Source organism: Necator americanus, chromosome X (genome assembly GCF_031761385.1).
Source record: "Necator americanus strain Aroian chromosome X, whole genome shotgun sequence".
Lineage (NCBI taxonomy): Eukaryota > Metazoa > Nematoda > Chromadorea > Rhabditida > Ancylostomatidae > Necator > Necator americanus.
Window position 1 is genome coordinate 13,972,642 of NC_087376.1, and position 27,615 is coordinate 14,000,256.

Consider the following 27,615-nt stretch of genomic DNA (forward strand, 5'->3'; position numbering starts at 1 on the left):
AAACGGCGAAATCTCTTCACAACTAAACAGACGAAGCTCTAAGCTAAGTTTTCGATCACTCAATAGCTATCAGAACAATGGTCACCTTGGATTGAAGAAGCTCAGTAGCGGCTATTGACTGGTCGATCATGAAAGTGAACTACTTGGTTACGTCATTCAAATCAGAAAACCCACATGAGATATGGCACGAGTTCCCACGTTATTGCGAGGTACTCTACCATGCGGATCATCCTAGAATTTTTGGTGTGGATCCAAAGAGCCTCCAGCAGATTTTGAACCAATCTTTTAGGTTTCTGTCTCAATACTTTGGAACTGACTTTATTCTGTTCTTCACATTTCTTCTACTCTATTTACCCTGAAAGAAAAAGAAAAGATTACCACGACTCACCTTTGCCATACACTTGATATGAGTGTACAACGGTTTGTACAACTGTTCCATCGACATATTCGTAATCCGAGCAAATAAGCGAGAACTTCGAAAAGCAAAAAGATGCTGATGTTTTCTGTCATCATTTCATTTACCAGAACAGGAAATCCACACTCGCGTCATGCTCTTCGTCATGGCACGCCAATGCCCATAAATCGTCAAAGAGCCTTCTCTGCAACAGCTATAGCTCGCTGAGGTGTATCAACTCTATACTGTCCTTTTCTCTGATTCGCCCAGTACATAGAAATGGGAAGAATAGCGGGCAAGTAGGCTTACATTTTGACTTCGTTAGCGATAGGAACAGAAGCCAGACATTTCGTTAGGAATTCGGATGCCAAATTGGTCTAGCTGCATCTTTCCTCCATATTCTTTTAGTAGGCGATTGTTTTGAGCATAGGCTTAGGTAACAGTACTGAGTCATGTTTTCAATCTGCTGCCTGTCTGTCTTGATTGTAACTGAAGGTCTGAAGGAAGCTTATCTTAATCTGCTTACCTTTATGTGGTGAACACGTAGTCCATAGGCTGCATCTAGTTTCAACACAAGGTTGACAATAGGCTGCAAATTATTGAGGCTAATGTTTTGACATACTCGAGGTCAATCAGTGTCAGGAATATTAGCAGAACACTGCCCGACAGTTCTTCAGATGATGCCATCAATGGCAGAGCTGAACAGGAATCCGATGTTGGGACCGCATTATAATCGCCAGTTCTTGTCGTCAAATAGGTGAAAAAACAGTTTTGAAACTCCATCGGCACAAAGCTAGTTGGGAAGAGGCTTTGATGAAAGGGTCGGTCATTTTCACCCTGCTATAATTCTGTATGTTAAAGTAGTAGATACAAAATTTTAGGTAGCATTTTTGCTTTGTGAAAGACAGCATCCAGTAAACGGAAATTATTGCTGCATTTTTTTTCCACAATTGAGACATCCTTTACCTCTTCGATCCATTAAGAACGGACAATCATTGCCTTCTGGCTAGTCCCAGTCGAAAAAGCATGATCATGCTTATTCTATCACCTCTGGCAAATTTTCTATTCTTCGTTTTTGGAGCAATTTGTTCGGTGTTTCCTCGCCTACCACACATGTTGTTTGTGGGGCATGTTAGATTTCGGGACCCGTTCACTTCTTCATTTCCTTGCTTAAAATTCATTTGATCACTCTATAACTGACCTAAATTGCTCCTCAGGAGCTTCTTCTGTTTGAAAATTCTAGCAGTGCAAGTGACACTTACAAAATTGCTTACAGATCCTTGCCACACAGCTTTTTCCTCGGTGCAGGGATCGGAGACATTTTTTGCAACATCACAGATGCAAATAGTGTATGATACGTTTCCCTGCACTGAATTGTGAGGTCGTTCCTTGCAGTCACTTGTGTAGTCGTTCCCCACAATTAAACTCCCATCCACTTTTCATCAGCATCTCAACGCTCGTCGGTGTTTTGTCAGAATATTAGACGTTCACGTTGCGAGCTTTGATGAGAGTTTCCTCCTATGCAGCGAACGGTGTAAATATCACAGTACACAAATCAGGGCGGCTTATTAATGTGGACTCGAAGACAGCGAAACAAACTCTGGTTGCCAAGGGTTCAATGTTTTCCTAGGCACTCGAGCTATCAGGTTATAGAGTGTGGCACTGCACCGGACAACGACAATCTTTTGCGCTCCCACTCATAGATCCTACTTTGAACACAAAGGATCCTAAGATTTCTTGCAGTAACAGCGCAAGACTAGAGATAGGGTTTCACTCCTCCTTCTGAGAGGCCCCCACTAGAATTGCTTCCCGTGCTTCCTAAAATCTCACAAAAGTATCACTCAAAACTTTACTTTTAACACCAATCGTACGACGGCATATGTTTGCAACCGGCATGATAACAAGTGCAGTTGTAACTTTTAAGTTTGCATTATCTATTATCTCAACGATGACGTGCGATTATTCTTAACGCCTGTGCTTCTACTACACATTATACCATCTCCTACAGGCTTGAATAGAGTCTTGGTTACATGTCGTAAAGAAGAAGGAAGACGTCACGTCGTCGAGCCTTTCTACGTGTTCCTATATTGAGCGGCGAAAATGGAAACCACTCAACCACCCGAGTTATATAAACTAATCCTTCTTTCATATCGCCGTTACGTAAATGAGACTGATGCTGATACTGTCCGTTCTCTCTGTTCTGAGGTTAACGTATGATGAAATGGCAATCATCAGAGTGAATTAATAATGCTGGAGCGTGCAGCATGCGTCTTGTTATTGTGTCAACACTTTGTGCAAAGATCAGCACATTATGAGGGATAGATACACTCACGCCAGCGTCTGACTGCTCCGGTCTGAGCACTATCATTCTTTAAATGAGTGGACTAACTAATACTTTTGTTTCGTATCCCACGAAGTCATTGACTGGTTCTTCTACCATCTTTTTTGAAGCAAATCTACAGCCCTGCATCTCTGCTTTCTGTCTTATCTGCTCGCTATTCTCAATACAAGAAGACTTTCCGTTCTTCATAGTGTACGAAAGTGTACGTAAGAAATTTCCATTCTCCTCCTTTATTTTTTGAGGAAGTTACATCACTTTTGCAAAAACAAAACTGAACTAGCATTGCGTGGATGATGTAGCCGTGCATGATATTTATTTTAAGCCGGCTAAGAGGTCTAGCCTGTTGGCAAGGCAGCACTGGCACCACTCTCTCGCTGCCCATCCTCTTTTGGTTTAAAGGCATCACTCCTCGAATTTGGGGTGGTGCGGAGGTGAAGATTTCCTATACGGGGTCGTAGATTATGGAAAGGAGGGTGATTCCGTCCATTTCTTCCTAATTGCCGTAAAATAACCGGAAAAGCACAAGGCTAGCGCGCTCCAATCGAACTCGCTGTAGAAAATAGCACACCGGAACGCTCGAAGTCGTATTTTCCGGGCCGTTTTTTACGGCAGTAAGGAAGAAATGGAAGGACTCACCCTTCTCTCCATAATTTACGACCCCGTATAAGCATAACCCACCTGAAACGCGCACCATCCCAGATTCTTAATCATTATGTTACAAAACCCTTGTTGTGCTCTGGACAGGCCGAAAATTACAAATTACTTTCGCAGGGAAACACTGTTCATTGACCACTCATTGATTACACCAATTTTTGGTCGCTTCTGCTCTGAGTCGTTTAGGACATGTCAACAGGGGTTCTAACATTAGTCTGACCAGGAATACGAAAACCATTTCGGGAGAAGAAATCGTTTACATTTGTTTATTGGTTTTTATGCATTTTCTGGGCTCTGGGCTCACTTTGACAAAATGATATTTATCAAGTGCAACACTGCAAGGTGACTGTAGCGTCACCAAGCGGCTTAGAACTCAGCTTCTTTCTAAATTATCGTATTACAACACTATCTTAGGGAATTCAAACATTTCGATTAACGAAATTTCATGTTGTTCTTTCCTTAGATATCGAAATCGAATAACGCATAATTATGTGCCCTCAGCTATAGTGATCGATGTGTTGAGCACTAGTGAAATTGATTCTTTCTCACTCGCTCCTATCGGAACCCAAAAAAAAAATGCCAGAGAGGTATCTATGGTGTCTTACCGAAATAGATTTGGTCATCTTGGATACGCGCATCCGCAACTTTAATTATATTTATTTCTTCTTCTCTTAATCGTTTATTGTTATTACAAGTTATTTTACTATCTAATTTCATTACCTTGCTCATTTATTGCTACTGAATACGACATTGAAAAGTTTCGTTATGGACTTCTGTTTTTGTTGATGACTAATTACAGGTTTTTTAAGGATCCCGAACTGAAAAAAGCTGAAATATTTGTGCATTTGGGGAAGATGACCAATGCTGAAAGAGTATATCTTGATCAAGATCGAAGGTAAGAGAACAAGATAATTTTTTTGATTGTCTTGTTCCTCTATTTTTTGCTTCCAACATATATGCCATCCCTTCCCAAACGCTTAAGTTATCGCAGTGAGTACAAAGCGATTCTGTGTCTGCAATTATGATTTTTTATGTTTGGGCAGTTAGATGGAGTCATCCATTAAATAGTCCTAAATTTTCTGTTGAGCTAAAAATAATATTACCGCTACATGTTATGGAACTCCCATGTCCAACTTTCTATGGATTTCTGTTCCGTTATTGATTTTACAAATTTTGATGGGGTTGAATCATTTCATATATGTCGTATATTTCGTGTTTCAAAGTCTGAAGCGACCTAAAGCGACCTAAAGCCCGGTGCAGTTTCGTAGACGGGTTTGCTTGAAGCGGTGCGGTGGAGCATTGCAATTGGGATGATTGGTGCTAACAAAGGGGACCGTTGGTAGCACTTCTTATCGCACCAGTTCGCAATGATCTCATCTCTACTCCAAAAGATCTCCAAATCTACTACCTCCACCGTGTCGTTTCGACCGCTACCGACTATATTGTCACTGCAGCAGGAACTTGAAACCTGGTAAATGCTGCTACCTACTCGCTCTGTTTTCTTCCTTATCATATTGCTAACCTTTGTCCCAAACAAAGACGGTCGCACACGCGGTTTCGTTTTAGTCAGTATTTTAGGGTGCGTGTAAAGAGGGTTCCGGCGGATTTCTGAACATGCCCGGATCATACTCATAAGGTGATGGTATGTATCTTAAAGAGATTCTCCTTCGTTGCCGCCTACATAGGTAACTCTGCTTACCTACCGCTAATCACATGCTGCGTAAAGGTTAAGGTGTAACTACTAGCTACTGAACTGTTTTAGAGAATCGGACCAATCCACTGGGATTTTGTATTGTGAAAGATCTCAAATTTGAAACCGCTCTAGAAGCAAGAGAAATCCTCACGTGAAATATGGTAGAAAAATGCATCCAGTCGCTTCAAATTACGTTTTTCCGTAATGACATGGTTCTTTCCGCTCGACCTTTTCATCTCGATTGCAGCATGAAGACAATTAGGCTAAACCAGCTAGACGTCGCTGTTGATTGAGCATTGAGAGTTTTGGGCAACATTCGGGTTGTTATGCTTTTATATTTATCCACGGCTGCCAAAAGTGTCTGATCTTCGAGATTCGATGGTGGTCTTCTACTTAACTTATTTTTGAAGCTATTGTCGCCAGATTTGAAGGAGGGAAACATCCCTGGGATTCCTTTCTTTCTTTAATTGTTTCCTCGTTGAGGTCGTGAATAACTGTGATGCCTTCTATCCTTTTTCGAAGCACAAGAACATAGAATTACAGATGTGAACATAATTTTCGACACGCATCTTTACGAATAAGACAGTGAAAAACGTTTTTATTTGGAAAAATAAAGAGTGAAACGCCCTTTTTTCTGTGGTAAAAGTGCCCGTCAAAAACCAGGGATAATTATGAAGAAGGCAATAGATCCCGTAAGCGTAAAAAGAATATTCGTTGACTTCTGGTATGTCACGACATTGGAAAAATCCATGCGATGGGACTGCGATGAAATACACGAGGACTAAATAAGGGCAAGCTAAGAAACCATACCTGTTGGTTTGGCACAGCATTTTTACTCTGATTGGTAGACAACTGGACCCGGTCCGACATTTCCCCATGTCGACACAAGCAAACGGTGAAGAGAATAACGAAATGATCGCTCTTGTAACTGATACAGTCACACAGATTGTTCAACCTTTAATCGACCTCATATGATTCAGCGCGCTTACACGAGCGCTTAAGAGAGATCAAAATCAATCCACGATAGGGTGAGCTTACTCTATGACGATCCAGACGAACTCTCCGCTGTCAACGGATCGCTTATACGCGCTGCACGAATGTCACTTATCCGCAATCACCAAGCAATTTCACTCGAAGTTGTCGAAAATCTGTGGAGGACACTTCATTCAAAGGAGACTTTTTAAGACAAAGATCTAATTTGGGACTCTGGGGAGGGAAGAATTTTGTCGACTCAAAAGGGACCCAAAAGGAAGTCTGACCAAAGAGGCAAAAACAAAAAAGAAGAGGTCGATTTTTATAGCGTCAAGTTCCCCACTGGTCGAATTATTAGTGATGTGCATGTGACATATCATCAAGGCGACGAACTCACCATGACGACAGTTCGAGGGCAGTTGTGGATGCTGAAGCTCCTGAAGCTAACAAGTGAGAAGACAAGGTTAAAAATGTGTAAAATGTAGGCGCTTCATTGCTCTTCCATATCGTTGTCCAGAGACACCTGCTTTGCCATAACAAAAAGTTTTGCGAAGCTGCTTTCCCGACACATAGGACTCGACTTCATCGATTTACTGTGTACGACAATCCCAGATCACAAGAATAAACCATGCGCATGTATCTTCATGTTGAACGTCACGAGCCTTATTTATCTCGAGATGGGTCAAAGTATGGGTACGGAAGATTTTACGCTTAACGTCGATTCGTAGCATACAGGTATTTCAGATTCGGTCACATGCGACAACTCATCTACTTTCTAATTGAGTGCAAAAATTCTCACTGATGCAAGTTCACCACAACTCGTTCACGAGATGTGCTGAGGATCACCCTTGAAAAAGAAATTCAGTGGAAACACAATATAGTTTACTCTACTTGGCAAGGAGTTTTCTTCGAAAACATCATTAAATTACTAAAACATGCACTACACACAACTCTACGAAGCGCAAGACACTGGTCAGGTGATCATCTACATATGATGCTAACCGAATTTGAGGCGTGTCTTGATTAGCCTTTTTGCACGAGGAACTCACTTTGACTCGACCGATTGACTTCATGCAAAAAGACCTGATTATAAATTTCCCATTGAAACATGCACTGTTCCCACCTCACGACGAACCCGGTTATGTTCCTCCATAAGAAATTAGAACGCTTAAATCACATAGAGGAGTAGAAGATGTCTTACGTTTGTCATATCAGGCTAAGGAGCGTTTTTGGAACAGATGACAACAGTACGACAACAATACCTAACTAACTTATGCAAAACGCAGAAAAAGTATATATCAAGTCAACGCCACTGTCACTACATACTGCAACGGTAACATTTCTCAATGCAAAATATCATTCGGACAGTAACTTCCACAGTTCCCACTTCTTCATGCCCACCCAAATTACATGCTAGGAATACTGAAAGATGATTTCTCTTTTGCCTCATATTGATACCCTGGATAGGAACCCTAGTAGAGTTTCGTACACCGACCATGAAGATGTCTTGCACGAGTAAATGAGTCTTAATCTACATGACAGGCGGCGATCACGCCTTCGAAATATGTACCGACACTCTATGCAAACGCTACGAGGTACACGAAAATCCATGTTTGTCAAATTGCCACTTGAGTATGCTCTCTAGGACCATTAAATTCCGCTAAAATAGGATAGAATATAGGAAGACAACTAACTCTAATGGAAACCCCGCAGAGGAGTAGATTTCTACGACAACATTGACTGTTAGGTTTGCACGCAAGTGCCGCTCAATCTGGTATGCTGCCCAACAGGAACGATTTTTCTCATGATGCTCTGCCTATGCAGCATCATCGTTGTTCTGTACCTTCTTCTTTACGTCTACATAACAGAGAAACCAACCCGCCCCCAATATTATGGAACACAACTTCTCATAGGATAGTTGCTTTCTCAACCTGGACGTTGTTGTCTCATACTTCTTCGTAAAGTAGTAGAGAGACCCGAGCTAGCCAGACGGAACCGAGTGAGTGCAGCTACTACTACATATCCTCCTGTACATCACAGCCGCATTTTCTTCGAGAACAATGGCATGTCAACAGGTTGACGCTTTCGATCACTACACAACTGTGTATCTGTTAGATATCCAGGAGGGGGCAAACGTGCAATGTAACACTCACGAAGCTTTTGAAGTTTCATTCCTCCAAACGTGAGGTATATTTGCGCGTTACATACGACCCTTCGCTTGAGTCCAGCACGAAAGTATGATAAAAAAGATCTTTGTCTAACCTGTGAAAGAGAAACGATTTAGTCAAGAGAACATTCGAACTAGAAACGATATACTTTAAGTGTTCAACCGTTTTTAAAGTACTTGACAGTGAACGATGCCCGTTAGATCATGTATGTGGGGAAAATGTGCTAGCGTAAACAGTTTAAGCTTTTGCATGATTTCTTTATTTTAGTTTTCTTTATTTATTTCTTTTCATTTATTTTAAGGAAGACCTTAAAGAGAGAAGAGCAGAAGTGCTGGCTGAAGCTGCAGAGACGCGGAAAAGTATCCGCTATGCCCGTCGAGACTTCGTCAGTCGCAAGACGAGGATGACTGCTCTCCGAAACCCGAAGAGAACAACCATCGAGAAGGGGGATGGAGAAAATCATCTGCGACATCTACTCTGATCTCTTCGACAGCCATGTCTTCTTGAGAGATCAGCATCTGAGGGAAGAAGGACATGTCATTCCAGAGGTTCTCCCGTCCGAAATACGACATGCATCATGTCGGTAAGAAATCGTAAGGCACCCGGTCACGAGAGAATAAGACTAGAACACCTGAAGAACCTTTCGCCAGAACTCATCGTATGTATAAAAAGGGAGATCCACATGACATCGGTAACTATCGCCCAATCTGCTTACTGTCCGTCATCTACAAGCTCTTTACAAGGGTGATCCTTAATAGGATTGAAAAAGCCTTGGATGAAGGACAGCCATGCGAGCAAGCAGGGTTTCGAAAAGGATTCAGCACGATTGACCACCTTCACACTGTTTCGAAACTCATCGAGGTATCACGAGAGTACAAGATGCCGCTCTCACCTTCATCGAATTGAAGAAGGCCTTCGATTCAGTTGAGACGGAAACGGTCGTGGAAGCCTTTTACGACCAAGGCGTCTCTACTCAGTACATAAATTTACTTCGATAGTTGTACAGTAACTTCACGACCGGAATTTCGCCATTCAATAAGAATATCATCATTGACGTGAAGAGGGGGTCCGACAGGGTGATACAATCTCACCCAAAATATTCACTGCCACCCTCGAGAACGCAATGCGGAAGTTGGAATGGGACGACATAAAGACATGGGAGTGGAGGTTGATGGTCGGCAGCTACACCATTTGCGCTTTGCTGATGACATCGTACTGATAACACCTAGCATCAGCCAAGCGGAACGAATGCTGACCGAATTCGACGAAACATGTGGATGCATCGGTCTTCAGCTGAATCTGCAACGGATGAGTCTCGGATGCCCCATTCACGCTCAACGGAACAAACATATCCGAATGCACCAGCTACGTTTATCTGGGTCAGAAATTGAACATGATGAACGACCTGACCCCGAGCTGGGCAGGAGGAGACGAGCGGCTAGGGTAGCGTATAAGCGCATCGAGGATGTAGTGAAGTTGAACAAGAACATATGGAACAAGAACTGGGCTACTCTGGCAGGCGATCGGGATATATGGAAGAATTACTGGCGCCTGTTCAAACAGTTCGAAAATCAATGGAAGTCAAGGTGATCAAGATGATTTCTTTTCCGTTAGTGGTGTCTGTTGAAAAGTAACGAAAATCGTAGTAAGTCATAACGAAGGAAAACGAAGCGGATCTGGACGCGATAGCCAATAAGATTGAAGTGCAGCACAAACCCACCATCATCAACGAACACCACACAGATACGAAAGAAAAGATGACTGATAACATAGACAGCGCTTACAACACTAAACACAAAACAGCAGTACGCGAAGTCGTTATGATAACGCTGAGACCGGCGCAGTAAATGGCGACGGATATGACGAAGCCAGAGCAATCCATAACAATGCCGAGTTTGTTGAGCCTCTTTCAGAAGATAGGCGAGGATACAACCGGACTAGAATCGATCCTCGTAGAGATCAATGAGAACCGGAGTAAAGACTCCGAAAACACAAATACCGCCGTAAACGAAGATTATGTATAAGCGCCTGAACACTGAACCTATTTTGACGCAGACGACCGCCCTAGAGAAGATGCGCACGTACCACAGGATAAAACCTATGATGACTCCGAAACAGTTGCACATCTCCAACAAAAATTCCGACAAGCCCAAGAAAATCAAAAAAATCTACACTTCATAACAAAAGAGTCGGAAAACAAGGAGCGATGCTCTCATGCCCTCATTCCTTCATCTCAGCCATGCATGTTCTGCCCAGGAGCTCACTACTCAGGTTTCTATAACATCTACATGTTCGTCGATGACCGGATCAATCGAATAACTCACAGCGGACGTTGTCCACAGCTCCTGGGTGAATTCTGCAGAAGAGGGCGCTTTTGTCGCAAATATAATACGCCGTGTTACCACTGCAAACGCTTGGGACACAACGCTGCACTCTGCTGCATGCCCGATGAAAGTCAGCGCATGGAGGATCGACTAAAAATACTTCAACAGGATTACGACTACGCGACTTGTCGATTCCACAAATAGGAGAACGTCTTAGAAGATAAGGTGGACACGTTTGAAAATAAGCTAGCTATCACTCCTCGGATAGCCGGGAGTATCATGGACGACCGCGGAGCACTCCTGGGTCAGTCGCTGGGGTGACGCCACTGATCCCTTATCTCTTCTTCGTCTTCACCATCATACTAGTGCCACCTACAGAGATTTGCGGCCACTTTATGTGTATGTGTTCACTTTATGTGCCTTTTCATTTTTCACTAAACAATACTTTGCTCATTCTACGCCTTGGCTAACTTAGTATGTGCCGTCATTTCTCTTTAGTTCTCGATAAATATTATATTTAATACCAAGCCTCTATTTCCTTTAGTTTTAGCGCAACTGTGTTCCGTCGTGTAGTGCTACGAGTATAAACAGGACCAGCGTGGCACGATTTGTTCCGTAAACTCAGCTGAAAACTCCTGCATAAGTACTTTCACATTTCTATCTCTTTTGCAAAAATTTTGATCAACAGGTGTCGAACCTGCATGATCCCCTTATTACATTTTGAGAACAAAACATTGACTTTTTTCGTTTTTCTTCTTCGTTGCTCCTCCCTAATTCGATCTATGCACCTCTCTTCTCTTAGTTTTCATATTACTCAGCATTTAAAGATATTTCATAAATTTTATCTAAAATGTGGAAACATTAACAACATTTCAGCAAATTTGCTTCTTCTACTATTTGGTGTCTCTTTACTTCTACCAGATACCTAATATCACATTTGGCATTCGTTCATGAGCTAATTTTCGACGTTGCGTCTTCGAAACACAAGAAACTTTCAGTACATTGGACTGTCAATGACGGAGAAAAGCGTTGGAGAGCGGGGAAGGCTTCGTAATCGAGAAGATGATGTTCCATCACCACATTTGACTCTGACCATGAGAATTCAAGCATAGATTGTAAAAAAATGCGTGGATGAAAGTATAACGATACCTTACCTATCATGTTTTGATAAAAACGCACTCTCTAAAAATGTCTCCTATCTAGGCAATAAATAGGAAATCATTCTAAGCTGTCTCCGGCAGGTGAGTTCTTCATTATCCTTGATTTTCTCTTCCAAAAGTTTCCGGATTTAATATGGTGATAGGGCAAAGTAAACACTTTTTCCATACATGTACATGACTTCATACTAAAATTGAAATGGAGGGGTCTCCGCGACCCACACCCGCGATCATCCGATGTAATATATGAAATGCTTGGAACTGATAAAATTCTACGGTTGTAACATGTTTTTTACTTTACTTACTTTGAATTTGAAAACCTCTCACAACAATTCCAGTTACGTTGCGGCGCAACCAAATTTGAATCGTTGTAAGAGATTTTTAAATTTTCAGAACTTCCTCAATATGTTTTTTGTTTGCGTCTTTAACAAATAATACAATGTGAATAGAAGGTGCAAATTCAGGAGAACCAGTTTACGTAGTCTTATTTGCAGTTTACTTTTTAGAGACCTGGCTATATCTGTGCACAAGAAAACTGATGAATGGTTGCATGTACTGCGTTTGATGAGCTCTGTTCCGAATTCTACAAGTGACAAAGGAAGGATGGAAGCACTAGTAAATGTAGCAAACTACCACAGAGACAGACAGAGATGGTTTGTAGCTAGCTGAAATGCTGTAAAGCAAGATCCTGAAGGCTGAAATGCCCTACTTCTACCTACACCTTTATGTTTGTTTTAGGAAATCAGCAGCAGATCACTATGAGCTTGCTAGAACGTTGGAGAACCTTATGGTTTGCTACATACACCTGGATGACTTCAGTAGTCTTGAGCTCCTAACCAAACAACTTCCGAATGGTCATCCTATCTTATCAGTAAGCATTACCCTCTTTCAAAATTATGTCGAAATATGATTGATGGTGTTGCTTGGACAAGGTTAAGGCTATAGCGGAGTTTTTCGCATCGGCTGGACTTTGTGAACAAGCCGTGCAATCTTTTTTGAGAAACGAGCAGGTTACGAACGCACTGCACGTGTGTGTACAACTTAACAACTGGGATAAGGTAAATTGTTTAAATATTTACTTGTAAACTATTATATACTATTTCATTTATAAACTCAGTTGGGACATACTCACACACGAAGTGAAATTGAGCTTATATTATGTTTTGCAGGTGGAACTTTCGACAATAATTTTTCTTATTTTCCTACATCTGGTCCACTTACACCAACATGATTAGAGATAATTATTCTAATGGAACTTTTGCAACCAACATTGAGATCTACCGTCCTGTAGCGGAGATTATCCGCACCGGCCTTGACACTCACAGCAATTATGTGAGTGTCATCAAGCCTTGGGTGGTGATCGTGCCGCAAGTGATTCACGGCTCACAAAACGATATAAACGGCAGCAGGACAGCAACCAGTTTTGGTTGTTGATACTCGGATTTCTAGAAGAAATTTGGAGTGTCTCTAATATTTTCTACGTTGTGATCGTGCACCAATATCACGCAAGAAAAAGATCCTCTTGCTGTCTTAATTCTGAGATGTTCGTTGATTCGAATGCTCACTTTCGAGTCTATTTTCTTAGTATATAATTTTCTACGGCTAAAAAATACTTAATTTAATGTAGCAAAGAAAGGTTAATGCCATAAATAAAGTTTTAGATCCTTGTTTTACAATGGACACCATTTGCTACGAACAAATGATGCATTTTTTAAGTGTGTATGTCATAAATCGTGTGAAGAACCAGCTGTTTTGTTTTGATATTATCGTTAGGTATATTTATCAGGATGACATCTTCATATAGTTCAGACAACATTGTATTTGAGTGCTAATTTTGGCACAGATGAGAGCAAATGAAAGTTTAAATTTGTTCACTCGTGAGTCGTGCAACTTTTCTGAGAGTAGCGTACATTCCGAGCATGGGAAGAAAGCGAAGGGGACTCGCCTTCGCGTCTGAAAAAGTTGCACATGACGTGAGAAGACATCATCGAAGTGTACTAATGTCCTCAGCATAGTATACACATCAGTTGGGCATGAGAACAAGAACAGTGAAGAGAATATCAAAACCACTTTGAATTTCTAGTAGAAACCCGAGTAAGAACAACTAAAACGAGTGCTTGGCTATTATGTGGAGCACAAAGCCGTTCGTATTGTTATGCAAAGTGTAGATCACAAACAGATAGTGGTCCAAAAAACGAGCACAACAGCACTTTCAGGTGGCAGGCGGAGGTGTCGAAATTTAACGCAGCAAAAAGTAATAAAAGTTCGACACAACAACTTAGATAACATGTATTTCAACACAATACAAGAAATGAACAATTTCTAGGGCAAAGAAGGGTGGGATTTGCTTATTCATGATTGTTCTAGCTCTGAATTACAGGCAGTTTCTTTGTCTCGCACTCACAACCTTCAAGATGTAAATGGTTTAATGGGCAAATGCGTTGGAGAAATGAACGAAAGCAGTGAACGCACTCTCGTTGCGGTTCAGCTTTACAGAAGGGCTGGACGATTCATCGATGGAGCTCGAATTGTTTACAGGGTAACTCAGAAAGAAATTCTAGAAGTGGGAACTTTTTGTGGACTATTGCTAAAAACTCTTCAAGTTGTCTTCAATATTTCATTAACTGCAAAATTTCGTGCTCTTCTGCTTTCCAGCAAGAAAGACAATAAACGAATATGGAGAAGTGTAACTCCTGATTCGAAACTGGCTTACGTTGGCTTACTGGCCGGGTTGAAGTTTGAAAATAATTGCACATATTTTACTTATTGGTGGAAGAACTAAAGAAAAAAAAGGGAATCTCTCCTATATTCAGTAGGGGTATTAGTGGAATATTATGTTTGCTCAACTTCCTGTCACTTATCTTTAGATTTGTTCTTCTTTGTGCTGCCTCTAGAATTTTCTTCTGCCTGTACTCTTCTAAAGATCCTCCTGCGAAACTGTTCTTCAGTTGGTGTTTGCCACTAACTGCTCAATGCGTGACGTATTCAGACCCACCCTCAAACTCCTTTTTTCAAACATTTCCTTGATGACTTTTTAAATTTGATCCAAGTTTGTCGTGTAGGCATAGTGTAGGCTATCGTATACACCTAGTCAAACTTTACTGAGAGTTTGAATTAAGACTGTAACGTCAGCAGGTTATACAATCAACGCGAACGTAGGAGTAACGATACCGGAAACGAGAAGAGCAGAAAGGCTATGTTTTCAGTGATCAGGCAAAAACTGAACACTAAGGTGTTGAGAACAACCGTTGATGGTGTCATTCACAGATATAGATCACTTTGCATTTGTCATCACTTTCTTACCATATTTTTTTAAATTCTCGAAGTTGTTGATTCGTTATGAATATTTTTCAACTGTTTACTTGAGAGAATGTAGGGTGAAAGTTGCTGCAAAATCAGCGGATCGTCAGGTAGAGCGAACCTAAAATAAAGGATACCGCTGCAAGGCTGCGGTGACAGTAATTACTTTAACAGTAGCAGACTTCGCTAACAGTAGCAACTGGAAGTAACGCAATTATCGGCACACGTAATCCCTCTGGATACGTGGCGTACGGGTGGGTATCGGTGAACAGGCAAGGCATGTGCCAAATTTTTAAGACTCCCCGTTTGAACGTTACTATTTTGGTTCTAAAATCGGATCTAAATCATCGAAAACACTTATGTATTGCCGTCAGAACAATTTGCTATTATTATGTAGTGCAGAAGATTTTACGTGGACAAAGAATTGTCGCAAAGTCGTCCTCTACATAAAGATTGATGGCCTGCGCGGTGATTACCACCGCGGCTAAAAATTCTTTCTGCTTTCTGATTTTTTTTTCATAGAAAGATAAATATCAGGGCAGATACGCACAACAAAGAGTGGTAGCAAAGGATGTGGCGATATGGAAGTAAAATAGCGCCAACGGGATCTCCCAGCGTGAGCAGAGACTTGTGTATAGAGGAGGAGGTTTGTGACAACTCAGCAAGCAAAGCACGGAGATTTCTAAATGTATTTCCAAATGTTGTTATCTGCTTTGTGGTTTTCACAACGGATAAAAGGATAAATATAAAGTTTCCTGCGTTAATCAATCCGCTTGGGATGCGGCCCCACGTTCACCTCTATTCAGAATCGTTAGAGATTTACGAATGTGTAACTGGCCTATACAATGACCTGCGGTGGCTAGGCGATATGTCAAGTCAGTACTTTTATCCTTTCAGACAAGTCAAATTTTTCGACTCCGAAGGGATGAAAGGCTTGGTGAGCACCAGAGCGGTTTCGAACCTCCGATTGATCGTGCAGGAAGCGGAACCTCTAACCGCTACACTACACCCTTTCACAATGACATGCAAAAATAACACTAGGCTGCTCTTTTTTTTTAGAAAATTACGTTTTTGCTACCTTCTACAGAGAGAGCATACCAAACCGAAATTGATGATGGTGAAATCTCTCCAGGAAAAGATATGTTTAAGAGTGTATGTTGAGACTATTGGCGTGTTCACGTCCAACTCTCCCTCATCCCAGAAACTGCATGGGGATCAGCTTCTGTAAAATTTTCCTACGAGGCACCTTATAACGCACCATTCTGTAGAAAAGTCGCGTCTGCGAGCGAACCGACAGTAATCGATGAGGTTTCTCCAGCGGTTCAAACCAAGTAAGCCCAATAGATGGCCTCCTGAAGTAAACGGCACGTGTACAAAAGTGGCGTTATAAGGTGCCTCGAAAGAAAATTACTACAGGAAGGCCGTTTCCCACGCCGTCTTTGGGACGATTAGAGGAATTGAATCGAGTGCGTCCATTATCGTAGTCTGTAATCGCAACACTATCTTTCGTAGAGAGATCTTAACATAATCAATTTCGTGGTATACTGCTTTTAACCAAAAGAATATCAGAACGGATTGTAACACACTGAAAACAGCCTTGAAGGAAACTGCCAATCAGTATGTTCCGACATTCATTCAAAAACTCACCACAATGTGATCATTTCAAATGTTTTTGGATGATGATTGCTAAAGGAAGCAGCAAGTGGGCAAGCATTCTCCCATCCATTTCCACGACAGACGATCGTAAGCCATTTGCGCATCATCACTAAGTAGTCCTAATTGTGCCCTGTGAACCACAACAACTTTGCCTTGCTTACAGTGACAATGTTTATTTATTTACTTATGTATTTATTCATTTATTCACTTATTACACTCAGTGGCGTGCCAAAGTACGTGCTAAATATGAATACAAATACAGAAAATACATAGAAAAAACAGCAAAAAGGATAGAACGAGCAGGGATTAGTGTCGTGCACGATTCCGGAAAAGATGATTTAGTACTCAAACCTACCAAAACTAAAGAAGTTAAGTATTAAGACCTGAGCAGTTATCAAAGTGTAGGCAGGCTATAGATATTAGTAGCATCCATTCACAGCAGCCAGCAAGTAGTTCTTCACAGAACTCGTAGGTACAGCGCAGGCAGCTTGGCAAACGGGTATAATGGTTCATTTCGCTCAAGCGCTGCGTAGATATGGAAGCACTAGTTTTATAGGCTCGATAAGGAAGAACTAGGGGTGTTAAATTGTACCCTGACAAGCTGGTTTGTTCTCACTTCGTTTCCATTTTGGAGCAGAATTCCCTGACCTATCACCAGGATCAAGCGGTTGATGGGGTTTTCGCATCGGGGGTCGTAAATGGAAAAGATGGCAAGGGAAGGTGGTTGCAGGACAGTGTATGGTGGGAAGTAGTGAATGGAATATAACATGATAATCAGGACAAACTATTACGTAATAATAAATAATTACATACATCACAAAGCATTACATTAAATAGTATTAAATGAACAATTACATACATTAAAAAGTATTATATTAAATTTCACGCGTAGGACAGTAACATGGACGCATCAACGCTTTGTTTTGAAGATGTACAAGATGATGTATTGACGATGTATGGAAGTTCAAGGTGCAGGTTCAACATCCCACTGAGCCAAACTTTTGCAAAAGAGATGAAAACTTGAAACTTCTTGTAAAAGGTGTACAATTCAATTATGGATCTGTTTCAGCAGTTCAAACGTGAACTGAGAACTTAATATTTCAAAACCAAAACTACAAAAACATTTGGACAAATTTCCCTCTTCTACTGCTTGGTGCTTCTTCGCTTCTGTTAGCTGCCGAATATCACTTTCTCCATCCCTTCCTCGGCTAATTTTTCACTTTGCGTTTTCGAAACACTCGAAATTCCCAATATATTGAATTGGCAGCGACAGAGGACTGTCGCAGCAACGTAGGAGGGGAGGATCATGTCCCATTACCACGTTAGACCCTGCCTATCACTGCCAGCAATCAGTGGTCGGTGCTTTCGTACTAGTACTTCTGCTAAATATTTACGTAAATTTAGTATTGCCTTAAATCATTCAATACCTGAACTAGAGGTAAACTCCGCGAATAGAAGGTAAAAAAGCGTCATTTATAACGAAGGTTTACTTTTTTACTTGAACTGCGTCTGTCACAATATATTACGTCACTCCGCAGTTCAAAATTTGCATAATACTTCTCTTCATGGGATAAAACGTTGAGCTGATAAGGCTCTACCACTCTGTTACATTATTTCAGACATTTTCGCTGTTGCTGCACTGGCTGCATTTGTTCAAATCTGAAAGCTGCACATACCAATCTTACAGGATCTAATACCATGATATCTCATATCCCAAAGTCTATTGGTATCGAGAGTCCGAGGTGACGGAGTGCGCTTTGTTAACAATAACATCTCTGATCACCTGTATTATCTGTATCACCTGTGCTCCCGTTGTTCATCCATTTCTTCGAGCAGTCACCAGTAATACTTCCGATCGCGCGCAAGTGTTGCCCAGTGGCATGTTTCCTCGCGGAAGACTCGAAGACCGTTGTAATTTTCTTTGAAGGAATTCGTGAAGAGGTCTGATCATCGGATCGGCGGTTTTCCTGCTGTGCGTTTGGTGTCGCGTGGTATCCAGTCCCTTAAGGCTCTGGTCCAACGGTTGTCGTTGAAACGCATCACGTGTCCGCTCCACCTAATTTTGCTTTCCTTGGCATATGCGGCAGCGTCTCTAATCTTCGATCGGTGACGTAGGAGTGAACTTCGAATCCCTTCTTTCACTTGCGTAAAGCGGGTTACTCCTAACATCACCATTTCAATTCCGTGTTCTTTGACGCTAATCGTATTTCCTGCTTGCGAAACGCCAATGTTTCTGATGCGTAGGTCAAAGCAGGAAGAACGGTGGTGTCGAATAGGTGAGCACGGAGCCGGATGTTCTTGTTCAGCTTCACTACATCCTCGATGCTCTTATATGCTCCCCAAGCTGCTCGTTTCCTTCTGCCCGGCTCGGAGATCAGGTCGTTCATAATGTTGATTTCCAGACCTAGATATACATAACTGGAGCATTGTTCGTTTCGTTGAGCGTGAATGGTGTATCAGAAATCCATCCGTTCTTCATAAACATCGTCTTATCTAGGGTCAGCCGAAGACCGATCTTTTTACACGTTCCATCAAACTCGGCTAGCATCCGTTCCACCTGATTGGTGTTATTAGAACGATGTCATCAAAGAAACGAAGATGGTGTACATGTCGGCCGTCAGCGTTCACTCGTATGTTACTTCATTCCAATCCTCGCATCGCGTTCTCGAGAGTGGCACTGAATATTTTGGGAAATTTGCGTTACTCTGACGAACCCCTCTCTTCACGTTGATTATGGCATCATTGTAGAATGGGGAAATTTCTGATAATAACAATAATAACAATAACAAAAAAATAATAATAAATAATAATAACAATAATAACAATGACAGATAATAAACAAAAATAATGGCTTACTTGACTTAATCGGCGGGCTGATGTCATCGCCTGACGCGATTACCCGCATCTTCGCCGAGGTGTGCCGTCCTTCAGCATAACTCTGCCCAACCTTCTCGATCTTCTGCGAGAGCTTGCACAGAATCAAATCCATTCGTCGCTACACTATATACTGCGAAACCTTACGTCTCGCCTGATCTGCCTATCCACGCCGAGTGTCCTCAGGTCCTCTTTCACCACCTCAACCCAGAACTTTCGTTTTCGGCCAGATGGCTTCTTTCAACCTGAATCCGACAAACTCCTCAGAACTCGTTGAACAAGGCAATCTGCAGGTCTCCTCAATATATGGCCGAAGAAGCGAAGACGATTTACTTTAGCCATTTTCGATGGCGATGCAAAACGTTGATATCTTCCACGTGTCATCCGCCGGTATACCACATCAATTTCTGCGTAAAGATCTTCATTGTGATATACCCTAGGCCAAAAGTAGCCAAGTAGCCGTCTACGTAGCTTTCTTTCCGTGCAATCAAGCTTCTCCATCACCATAGATGTTGCTGCCCAAATCTCCGATCCCTACATCATGATGGGGCGAAATGCGGATAGATAGACTCGCAGCTTGACTTCGTTGGTGATGGGAGTCGACCACAGACATTTCGTTAAGGAGTTAAATGCAGAAGTTGCCTTAGCGCATCTTGCTGAACATCTCTCTCGTAGCTGCCGTTGTTCTTCAGCGTACAGCCCAGTTAACAGAACTCATCGACGAGGTCTATAGGTTATCCGTCCACCCTGATTCCCGTTCAAGGTCTCGAAGAGGCCCACATCTGCTTGCATTTATCAGGGCGTAGACGTAGTCCATAGGCTGCGGCCAGCTTCGATACAATTTGACAACATGTTGAAGTTTCGTGCTGCTTTCTGCGAATATAACAACATCGTCAGCGTACTAGAGGTCGGTCAAGGGGCGTCCTGATGGTGCTAGAATGATATCGGCAGGACAGTGATCTACTGTTCTTCGCATAATGTCGTCGATGGCGAAATTGAACAGGAAGGGTCCTGCTACTGCCCCTTGTCTTACTCCAGTTACCACTTCAAACAGTGTTGTACATCCGGCTGGTGTTCGAACTGCAGCAGTTGTTCGTTGATTCATGTCATCAAGCAAGCGAACGAACTTTCCTGGTACTCCATCGGCGCGGAGCGCGTTGAGAAGACGGCCTCAGTGAGGAGAGTCGAACGCGGCTTCAAAGTTCAGATACGCTAATTCCATTGGCTTCGAATACCGCTGCCAAATTTCGATCACTTTCCTGCCGATGAACCTGGTCAATCGTAGATCGGCCAGGACGAAAGACAGCTTGCTCGTCGCGCGTTGCTTCTTCGCAATGTTTAATGAGTTGGTGCAGGATATTCCTCTCCAAAACCTTGTACATAACACGCAGCAAAGAGATTCCTCGATAATTCTAGGGTCCGCGACAGATTACTTCTTGTGGAGGGGAATTATGATAGCCTGTCTCCACGAGTCAGGTATCCTTTCGTTTATCCATATTGTGTGGATCATATTTGTCATTACACGAATCCCAGAGGGAGGAAAATATTTCAGCATTTCTGCGCCAATCCCGTCGTCTCCACCAGATTTTCCATTCTTCATTTTTTGAATAAGACTAGAACCTCCGACTTGGTCGGTGGTTCCTTGTTAACCGCATATGTCACCCTTTTTCAGGAGCTGACGGTGCTTGCCGGTTCGACAAGGTCTTGAAGTGTTCCTTCCAAGTTGAGTCCAAAAGGGTTGCTTCGCCGACAGCTACATTGGCAGTGTTGAGGACAGACGACCCCTGCCACCTGAGCTGATGGCGTCGATGATTCCTCTTAAACGTGGAAGCGATGATGAGGCTCGTTTGTTCACACAAGTCGACCAGACAGTCACCGTTTTCCGACGTGCGCTCCGCTGCATAGTACCATTTTCTTAGCACATCGGATTGCTATTCGAGTCCCATCTTCGCATTTGCGTCGATTCCGACAATGATCACCTGCTGGCTTGGTATTTGAGACATGAGCGCATTGAATTCATCATAAATACGTCCTTACTGTTGTCCTCAGCGGTTTCCGCAGGTGCGTGAGCACTTACGATCCAGAGTTTACGTCCTCTGCGATCTCGCAGTCGTACAATGGCGCATCTAGACGACGTTGAGCCAAATTCCTCCACCAGGTTGTTGTAATCGTTTTTCACGTCGCACAGCCACCTACTTTGTTCTCATCAGCATCGCCGCAGTATATGGAGTAATTTTCGATGCTGATGACGGGCCGATCTCTCATGCGTGTTTCCTACAGTGCAGCAAAAGGCGCACAGAGATATCGCAGAAGCCTAGACAGGGCGGCATAATAATAATAGTAATAATAATAATAATAATAATAATAATAATAAGAAGAAGAAGAAGAAGAAGAATCATGCTATATAATAACGCGCTTAGTCCGTGTGGGTGTGTGTGTGTGTGTGTGTGTTTGTCTGTGTGTCACGAAAATACTCCATAATGGTGAAAAACTCTACAGCGGTAAGGTGCCGAACCATCGCCATGCACCTGACAAGCGAGCACTCTACCTTTTCACCATTGTCTAAAGCTATATAGCTATGTGTGTTGACCTTGATAAGGCAAGTTAGTTTCTCTCATATGTTAGTGAGGGTAAATAAAGTTTCATGTGAATGTATACTCCCAAAATTGCAAACTGTCATGCTATATAATAACGGGCTTAGTCGCGTGTTTGTATGTGTGTGTCTCAGTCAAGAAATTCCAAAAAGAGAGGGAATATTATGGCGTCGGTTTGGTGCACTGGACCCCCAAAGCGGTAAAATTAGATGAGATGGGTATTGTGGCGTCGAATTTGTGCCCCGGAGCCAGATAGCTGTGCCCCAACGCAGTAGCATGGGCTTCTGTGGTTCCTTCGCATTTCCCAGCATGTCCCCTGATGCTGCTAACATCCTTTCTTCAAAAAGAGGAAGAGCACTTGCGAACGGCTGCTTAAATACAATACATAGTAGCCAACGTTTACGCGATCTGACGTAGAACGTTATTTTTGTCACTACGATAGTGATATTCATAATGAATAAATAATGAATATAATGAATGATAATGAATAATCACTACGGTAGTGATTATTTATTTCATGTTAGCACTTCGTTCTTTGCTAATAGCTGAGAACGGAGGAAACTCATACTTCGAATAATGTTTCCAAAATGTGGAGATTTGAGAGGAACATAGATGTTAATCCAAGTTCTATTCTTCCCAAATATAAAACCGATGCGTTTAGGGAAAAACCATAAAATCTTTCATCTATGCTTATATTTTCAGGTAAAAAAAATTAAGAAAGCATTGATAATTCTAATTTCCAAAGAATGTCGCCACTGTTATTTCTTACCGATAGGTGAAGGCGAGCGAAGCGAACACCAAAATAAGCCTAATGTCCGGCTTTAGCCGGACGTTCAGACTGGTAAGAATAATAGGAATAATAATAATAATAATAATAACAATAATAATAATAATAATAATAATAGTAATAGTAATAGTAATAATAAGAATAAGAATAATAATAAGAATAATAACAACAGAAGCAAAATAACGTCAAGGAGCATCAGAAAGGAAAAGTCGGGAAGATAAAAACAAATGATGCACAGAATGTTTATTTAAACAAGTGCAAAATCAGAGCCAAAGCTTTCATGCAGTCTGATTCCGAAGTACTGACCTATTCATCACTGAATAAAATATCTTCTGATAAAAAAATAAGGATAATAATAAGAATAAAAATAAAAATAATAATAATAATAATAATAATAATAATAAGAATAATAATAGTAATAGTAATAGTGGGTTCTAACTCTTTAACAAATCCAGTTTTTATTGTGTTTAGTATACTTGCGAATTTGTTTCGTCCTCGAATCTCGATAGTTACCCTTCCTGCGATTAGTCGCACACTCATTGCATTTGAAAGAATACGCAGCTCAGAGCAAGGATTGTTATGTACCTAAATTTGCAATGTCTGCTCATTTTGTCTCCAATCTCCGTCTATAGTTCTTCTTAAGTCATTACTTTAAATCTGGTAGACTTCGCATTGCTTTTTTCTCAATGTCTTCAACGGCGAAAGAAAACTACCATAGACGTATACGTCTATACATTTCGTTTTCCGTTTTTAGTTTTTGCTCACGTTTTAAGGAAGGATTATCTTAGATGGCTGAGGAGGAGCGAAAGAAAACAGCTCGATGTCTACGCTTAAAGAAGTTGTACGTATTAGCAGCGCTTCTGATTGAGGACCATTATCGACAATTCAATGTTGAAATTGCAGAGAAATCTGCTGCAGATCTCAAGGTATGTACCTATCCTGTGTAAGAATTAGCAAGCTTTGCCCTCCACTTTGTCTAGGAGACAATTCCAGAGTCCTTGTTCGCTCAATTTCACTTCTTCTCTAAAAAATAAAAAAATTGGGTGCTGATAAGTGAAATATGATTTTAAGACAACTACTGCCCTGGAAAAACTACTAGAGGAAGACGGCAATCTTTCAAGGGAAGACGCCCGAATGATACCCAGAGTATGGAAAGCTGCTCAAGCCTACCATTTCTTTATGTTAGCTCAACGGCAACTGTTTCAAGGTAAAGTTCGTCTATTTTTATTGATGCTTAGAACGAGCCTGATCGAAAATAAACAGAAGTTAAGGTGATTATTTCGCGGCTATGACGACAAGTTTTTCTTTGGTAGAACTTGAAACATACATAGATCCTATCGAAATATACACTTTGATTGGTAAGTTGTTTTATTGGTGTGTGCGTGACGCTTCCCTTCTAACAATCATAAGGGTCTAATATAAACATCAATCTCGCTTCTATGTAACAACTTGAAATAATTTTTCTACATTGCACATGTACAATAAGAACAGTGGAGTGCGATGAAATTGCACAGTGTTTGCAAATTTGCTTTTTTTCGCCGCCTTGCCATAACTTTCTTTAAATTTTTTAATGTTCTTTTTTGACAGATTCAGGACCTGCAAAGCATGACATACCCACTTTCATATTGTTAAATTGGAAAATTTTTGTCAATGTTGTTGCTGACGATTGTGTTGACTTCAGAAACGAGTCATTCTTAACACTACCTGGTGAAACGGCTGCACAAAACTGGACTGTCATGCACAGCACGCAAACGGAGGCGGGACAAGAGGTGCAGGCGAAGATGGTTCGACCTCTGCTGACACCTGCCTGCAGCTCCGCGCATCTTAGCGTAATTATTAATTAATATTAATTAATTAGTTAGGGAGCCTCAGCGCCCGCCTGTGACCACATAGACGTGTTGAGTGTCAAGCGTGTAGTTGGAAAAAAATCTTTCTGAAAAGGGCAACCAAAAATTAATTATAATAAGTAGAATTAAAGAAACATTTTTACTTTCAACAAATGAATAAAAATAAAATAATGTACTAAAGTAACCACTAATAAACAATACTATAATGAATGTTGATATAGTGAATGTTGATATTGTGCTGCAAGTAAAATAAAAATACATAATATAATATAGACGCCACAGATAGCTCACTGCAAGGATTAGACGTGTGTCAGTACATGCATGCACATATAAGCTGAAACGATATGGAAGCTCTCAACGTGTATTCGACAACACAATTTTTTTGACAGTGATAACAAGAGGTAGGGAGTTCGATCCCTGACCAAAATCATTATTTCGCGAAATGAAAGAAAAACAAATAGGAACGATGGAAAATACGTTTTAAAATCATTTTCACACTACTTCCTACTACGTGTCCACAATTTTACTCATTGGCGGTGATTACAGACGATGAATATAGTTCAATTTCCGTCGGAATCTTTATTTTTGCAAACCGAAAAAAAAGAACTGAGAGGAACATTTTACTAGCAATTTTTCTGCAACTTTATTAACAGCATTATTCAGCGCATTAAGGTGATTTAGGTAATTTTCGGTCTACTTTAGGAGGGTTCAGGTGATTTTGGGGTTTTTGCGATTCGCAAAGGCCTTGATTGGAAATGAGTGCTGGACTGACACTCTTCTCACAATAAACGCTCTTCTCACAATAAACACCTGATCAATCGTCGATCGAACAGGGCGAAAGCCGGTTTGTTCCTTGCGAGTGGTTTCTTCGTAATGTCGCACTAGTCGATCTAGGATGATCCGCTCCAAAACCTTGTACATTACACGCAGCAAAGATATTCCTCGGTAATTGCTGGGTTCCGTGGATTACACCATATACGGCGGCGATGCTGAAGAGAACAGAGTAGGTGGCTGCGCGGTGACTGTGAAAAATGATTACAACAACCTGGTGGAGGAATTTGGCTCAATGTCGTCTAGATGCGCCATTGTACGATTGCGGGATCGCAGAGGACGTAAACTCTGGATCGTAAGTGCAAATACGGAAACCGCTGAGGACAACAGTAAGAACGTCTTTTATGATGAAGTTAATGCGCTGATGTCTAAAATACCAAGCCAGCAGGTTGTCGTTGTCGGAGTCGATGCAAATGCGAAGATGGGACTCGAACAGCAATACGGTGTGCTAGGAAAAAGGTATTATCCAGTGGAGCGCACGTTGCACAGCGGTGACCGTCCGGTCGACTTATGCGAACAGACGGGCCTCATCATTGCTCCCACGTTTAAGTGGAATCATCGATGCCATTAGCTCACGTGGCAGGGGTTAACCTTTTTAACGCCTGAAGAGCAGAAATGTTAAAATCTATTCCTCCTTCTGGGATTTGAAGATCATCCGTTCAATATAGATATGATATATGACGAAAGGATTCCTTACTTGTGGAGACACGCTAGTGTAATCCCTCTCTACAAGAACCTATCTGTCACGGAACCCAGGAGTTTCCGAGGAGTATCATTGCTGCGTGTAATGTGAAAGGTTTTAGACCAGACCATCCTGGATCGACTAATCCGACATCGCGAAGAAAACACCCATGACGAGCCGGCATTTGCCCTGATAAATCGACGACTGATTAGGTGTTTACTGTGAGGAGAGTGACTGAAGTGTGGCAGCGATCTTCGAGGCCTCTACAGTTAACTTTTTTTGACTTCGAAGCCGCTTTCGACTCTCCTCACCGAGGTCGTCTTCACAATGCGCTTCGCGCCGATTGAGTCCCAGAAAATCCGTACGCCTAATGAATGAATAGAAGAACAACTGCTGAACACCAGCACTGCTGAACTCGAACACCAGCAGCATGTGCTACACCGTTCGAATTGGAAATCGATGTGAGACAAGGAGCCGTGGCAGAACCGTTTCTGTTCAACTTTGCCTTCGATGGCATAATGCGACCAACGGTTGAGCAGTGTCCTCCCGATGTCATTTTAGCACTTTCTGCACGTCCCTTGGTGCATCTCGAGTACGCCGACGATGTAGTAACATTCGCTTTTAGCAGCGCGAAGTTAAAACATGTTGCTAACCTTGATTGGAAATTAGCTGCAGCCTACGAACTACGACTCCGCCCTGATAAATGCAAGCAGATGTTCAACCAGAATCAGAGTTGATGAGCAGCTGATCGAACTCTTAAATGAGCTCTGCTGTTGGAGTTGTATGCTGAGAAACGATGGCAGCTACGGGAGAGATATTCAGTAAAGGTGCACTGTAGCCAATTCGGCGTTCAACTCGTTCAACTACTTTTGGCCGTTGGTATGCCATAACGAAGAACTTTGCTGGGAAGTGGACATTGTGTACCGATGAGAAGTGGAAACGTCAACATCTTGCCCGGCCTTCTGAAGTAGTCGTGGAAGACCGTCTTCGCGTCTTTGATCACGTTATGCGGAAACCGTCCTGTCGTCTTGTTGAAGTTGTCCTGGGGATGCTTCCTGATCATAATTGGAAAAGGTCCCTGATTAAAGAAGGTTTTGGACGGAAAGTGGTGAAAGAAGATCTGAGGACACGTGGCGTTGACAGGCAGTTCAGTGAAGACGTAAAAGTCCGCCGCTTTTGGAATAGCGACAGATCGGTAGATTCCATGCGAACTCTAGCTGAAGCTCGAGCAGGGTTGGCTCGGATATGTTCAAGGACGACACACCTCGACGAAGATGCCCACAGCCGCGTTAAGCCTCAACACGATCCCCCACGATTTGAGATCAAGTAAGTCACCCTGTC

The 27,615-nt window shown here is 41.9% G+C and overlaps 4 protein-coding genes across 10 annotated transcripts in view; 3 read left to right on the top strand and 1 right to left on the bottom strand.

The window, feature by feature from the left end:
• Positions 1-24,758, top strand: part of RB195_022980 (uncharacterized protein) — a gene marked incomplete at both ends in the record, with an annotated part of 55,361 nt that extends 30,603 nt beyond the window's left edge. The window contains 9 exons of one of the 5 annotated variants that reach the window (XM_064210254.1): positions 4,199-4,284; positions 12,210-12,356; positions 12,442-12,574; positions 12,642-12,761; positions 14,084-14,242; positions 23,703-23,840; positions 23,986-24,121; positions 24,186-24,272; positions 24,502-24,758. In XM_064210254.1, coding sequence (XP_064066135.1) covers positions 4,199-4,284; positions 12,210-12,356; positions 12,442-12,574; positions 12,642-12,761; positions 14,084-14,242; positions 23,703-23,840; positions 23,986-24,121; positions 24,186-24,272; positions 24,502-24,758 — 1,263 coding nt within the window. Of the gene's footprint in view, positions 1-4,198; positions 4,285-4,967; positions 5,002-9,359; positions 9,809-12,209; positions 12,357-12,441; positions 12,575-12,635; positions 12,762-14,083; positions 14,243-23,702; positions 23,841-23,985; positions 24,122-24,185; positions 24,273-24,501 lie in introns of those variants that run through there. The other 4 variants (XM_064210256.1, XM_064210257.1, XM_064210258.1 and 1 more) reach the window with 4 other exon arrangements.
• RB195_022983 (uncharacterized protein) lies at positions 8,672-9,128 on the top strand (the record flags this gene model as incomplete). The annotated part of the gene is made up of 2 exons (XM_064210261.1): positions 8,672-8,805; positions 8,873-9,128. 2 exons carry the CDS (start codon positions 8,672-8,674, stop codon positions 9,126-9,128), a joined length of 390 nt encoding a protein of 129 aa, XP_064066140.1.
• Positions 24,759-25,827: 1,069 nt separating the features above from the next.
• Positions 25,828-27,604, top strand: RB195_022984 (uncharacterized protein; the record flags this gene model as incomplete). 3 transcript variants are annotated; one of them, XM_064210264.1, is made up of 3 exons in its annotated part: positions 25,828-26,035; positions 26,701-26,855; positions 27,113-27,604. In XM_064210264.1, the coding sequence occupies 3 exons, from the start codon at positions 25,828-25,830 to the stop codon at positions 27,602-27,604; spliced, it is 855 nt and encodes a 284-aa protein (XP_064066143.1). The 3 variants fall into 3 exon arrangements, with proteins under 3 accessions (XP_064066143.1, XP_064066144.1, XP_064066146.1); XM_064210262.1 differs by lacking the exons at positions 26,701-26,855; positions 27,113-27,604 and having other exon boundaries at positions 25,828-26,163; XM_064210263.1 differs by lacking the exons at positions 25,828-26,035; positions 26,701-26,855 and having other exon boundaries at positions 27,281-27,604.
• On the bottom strand, positions 26,336-26,706 carry RB195_022985 (uncharacterized protein; the record flags this gene model as incomplete). Its single annotated transcript, XM_064210265.1, has 2 exons — positions 26,336-26,463; positions 26,586-26,706. The coding sequence occupies 2 exons, from the start codon at positions 26,704-26,706 to the stop codon at positions 26,336-26,338; spliced, it is 249 nt and encodes an 82-aa protein (XP_064066145.1).
• Positions 27,605-27,615: the final 11 nt, after the last annotated feature.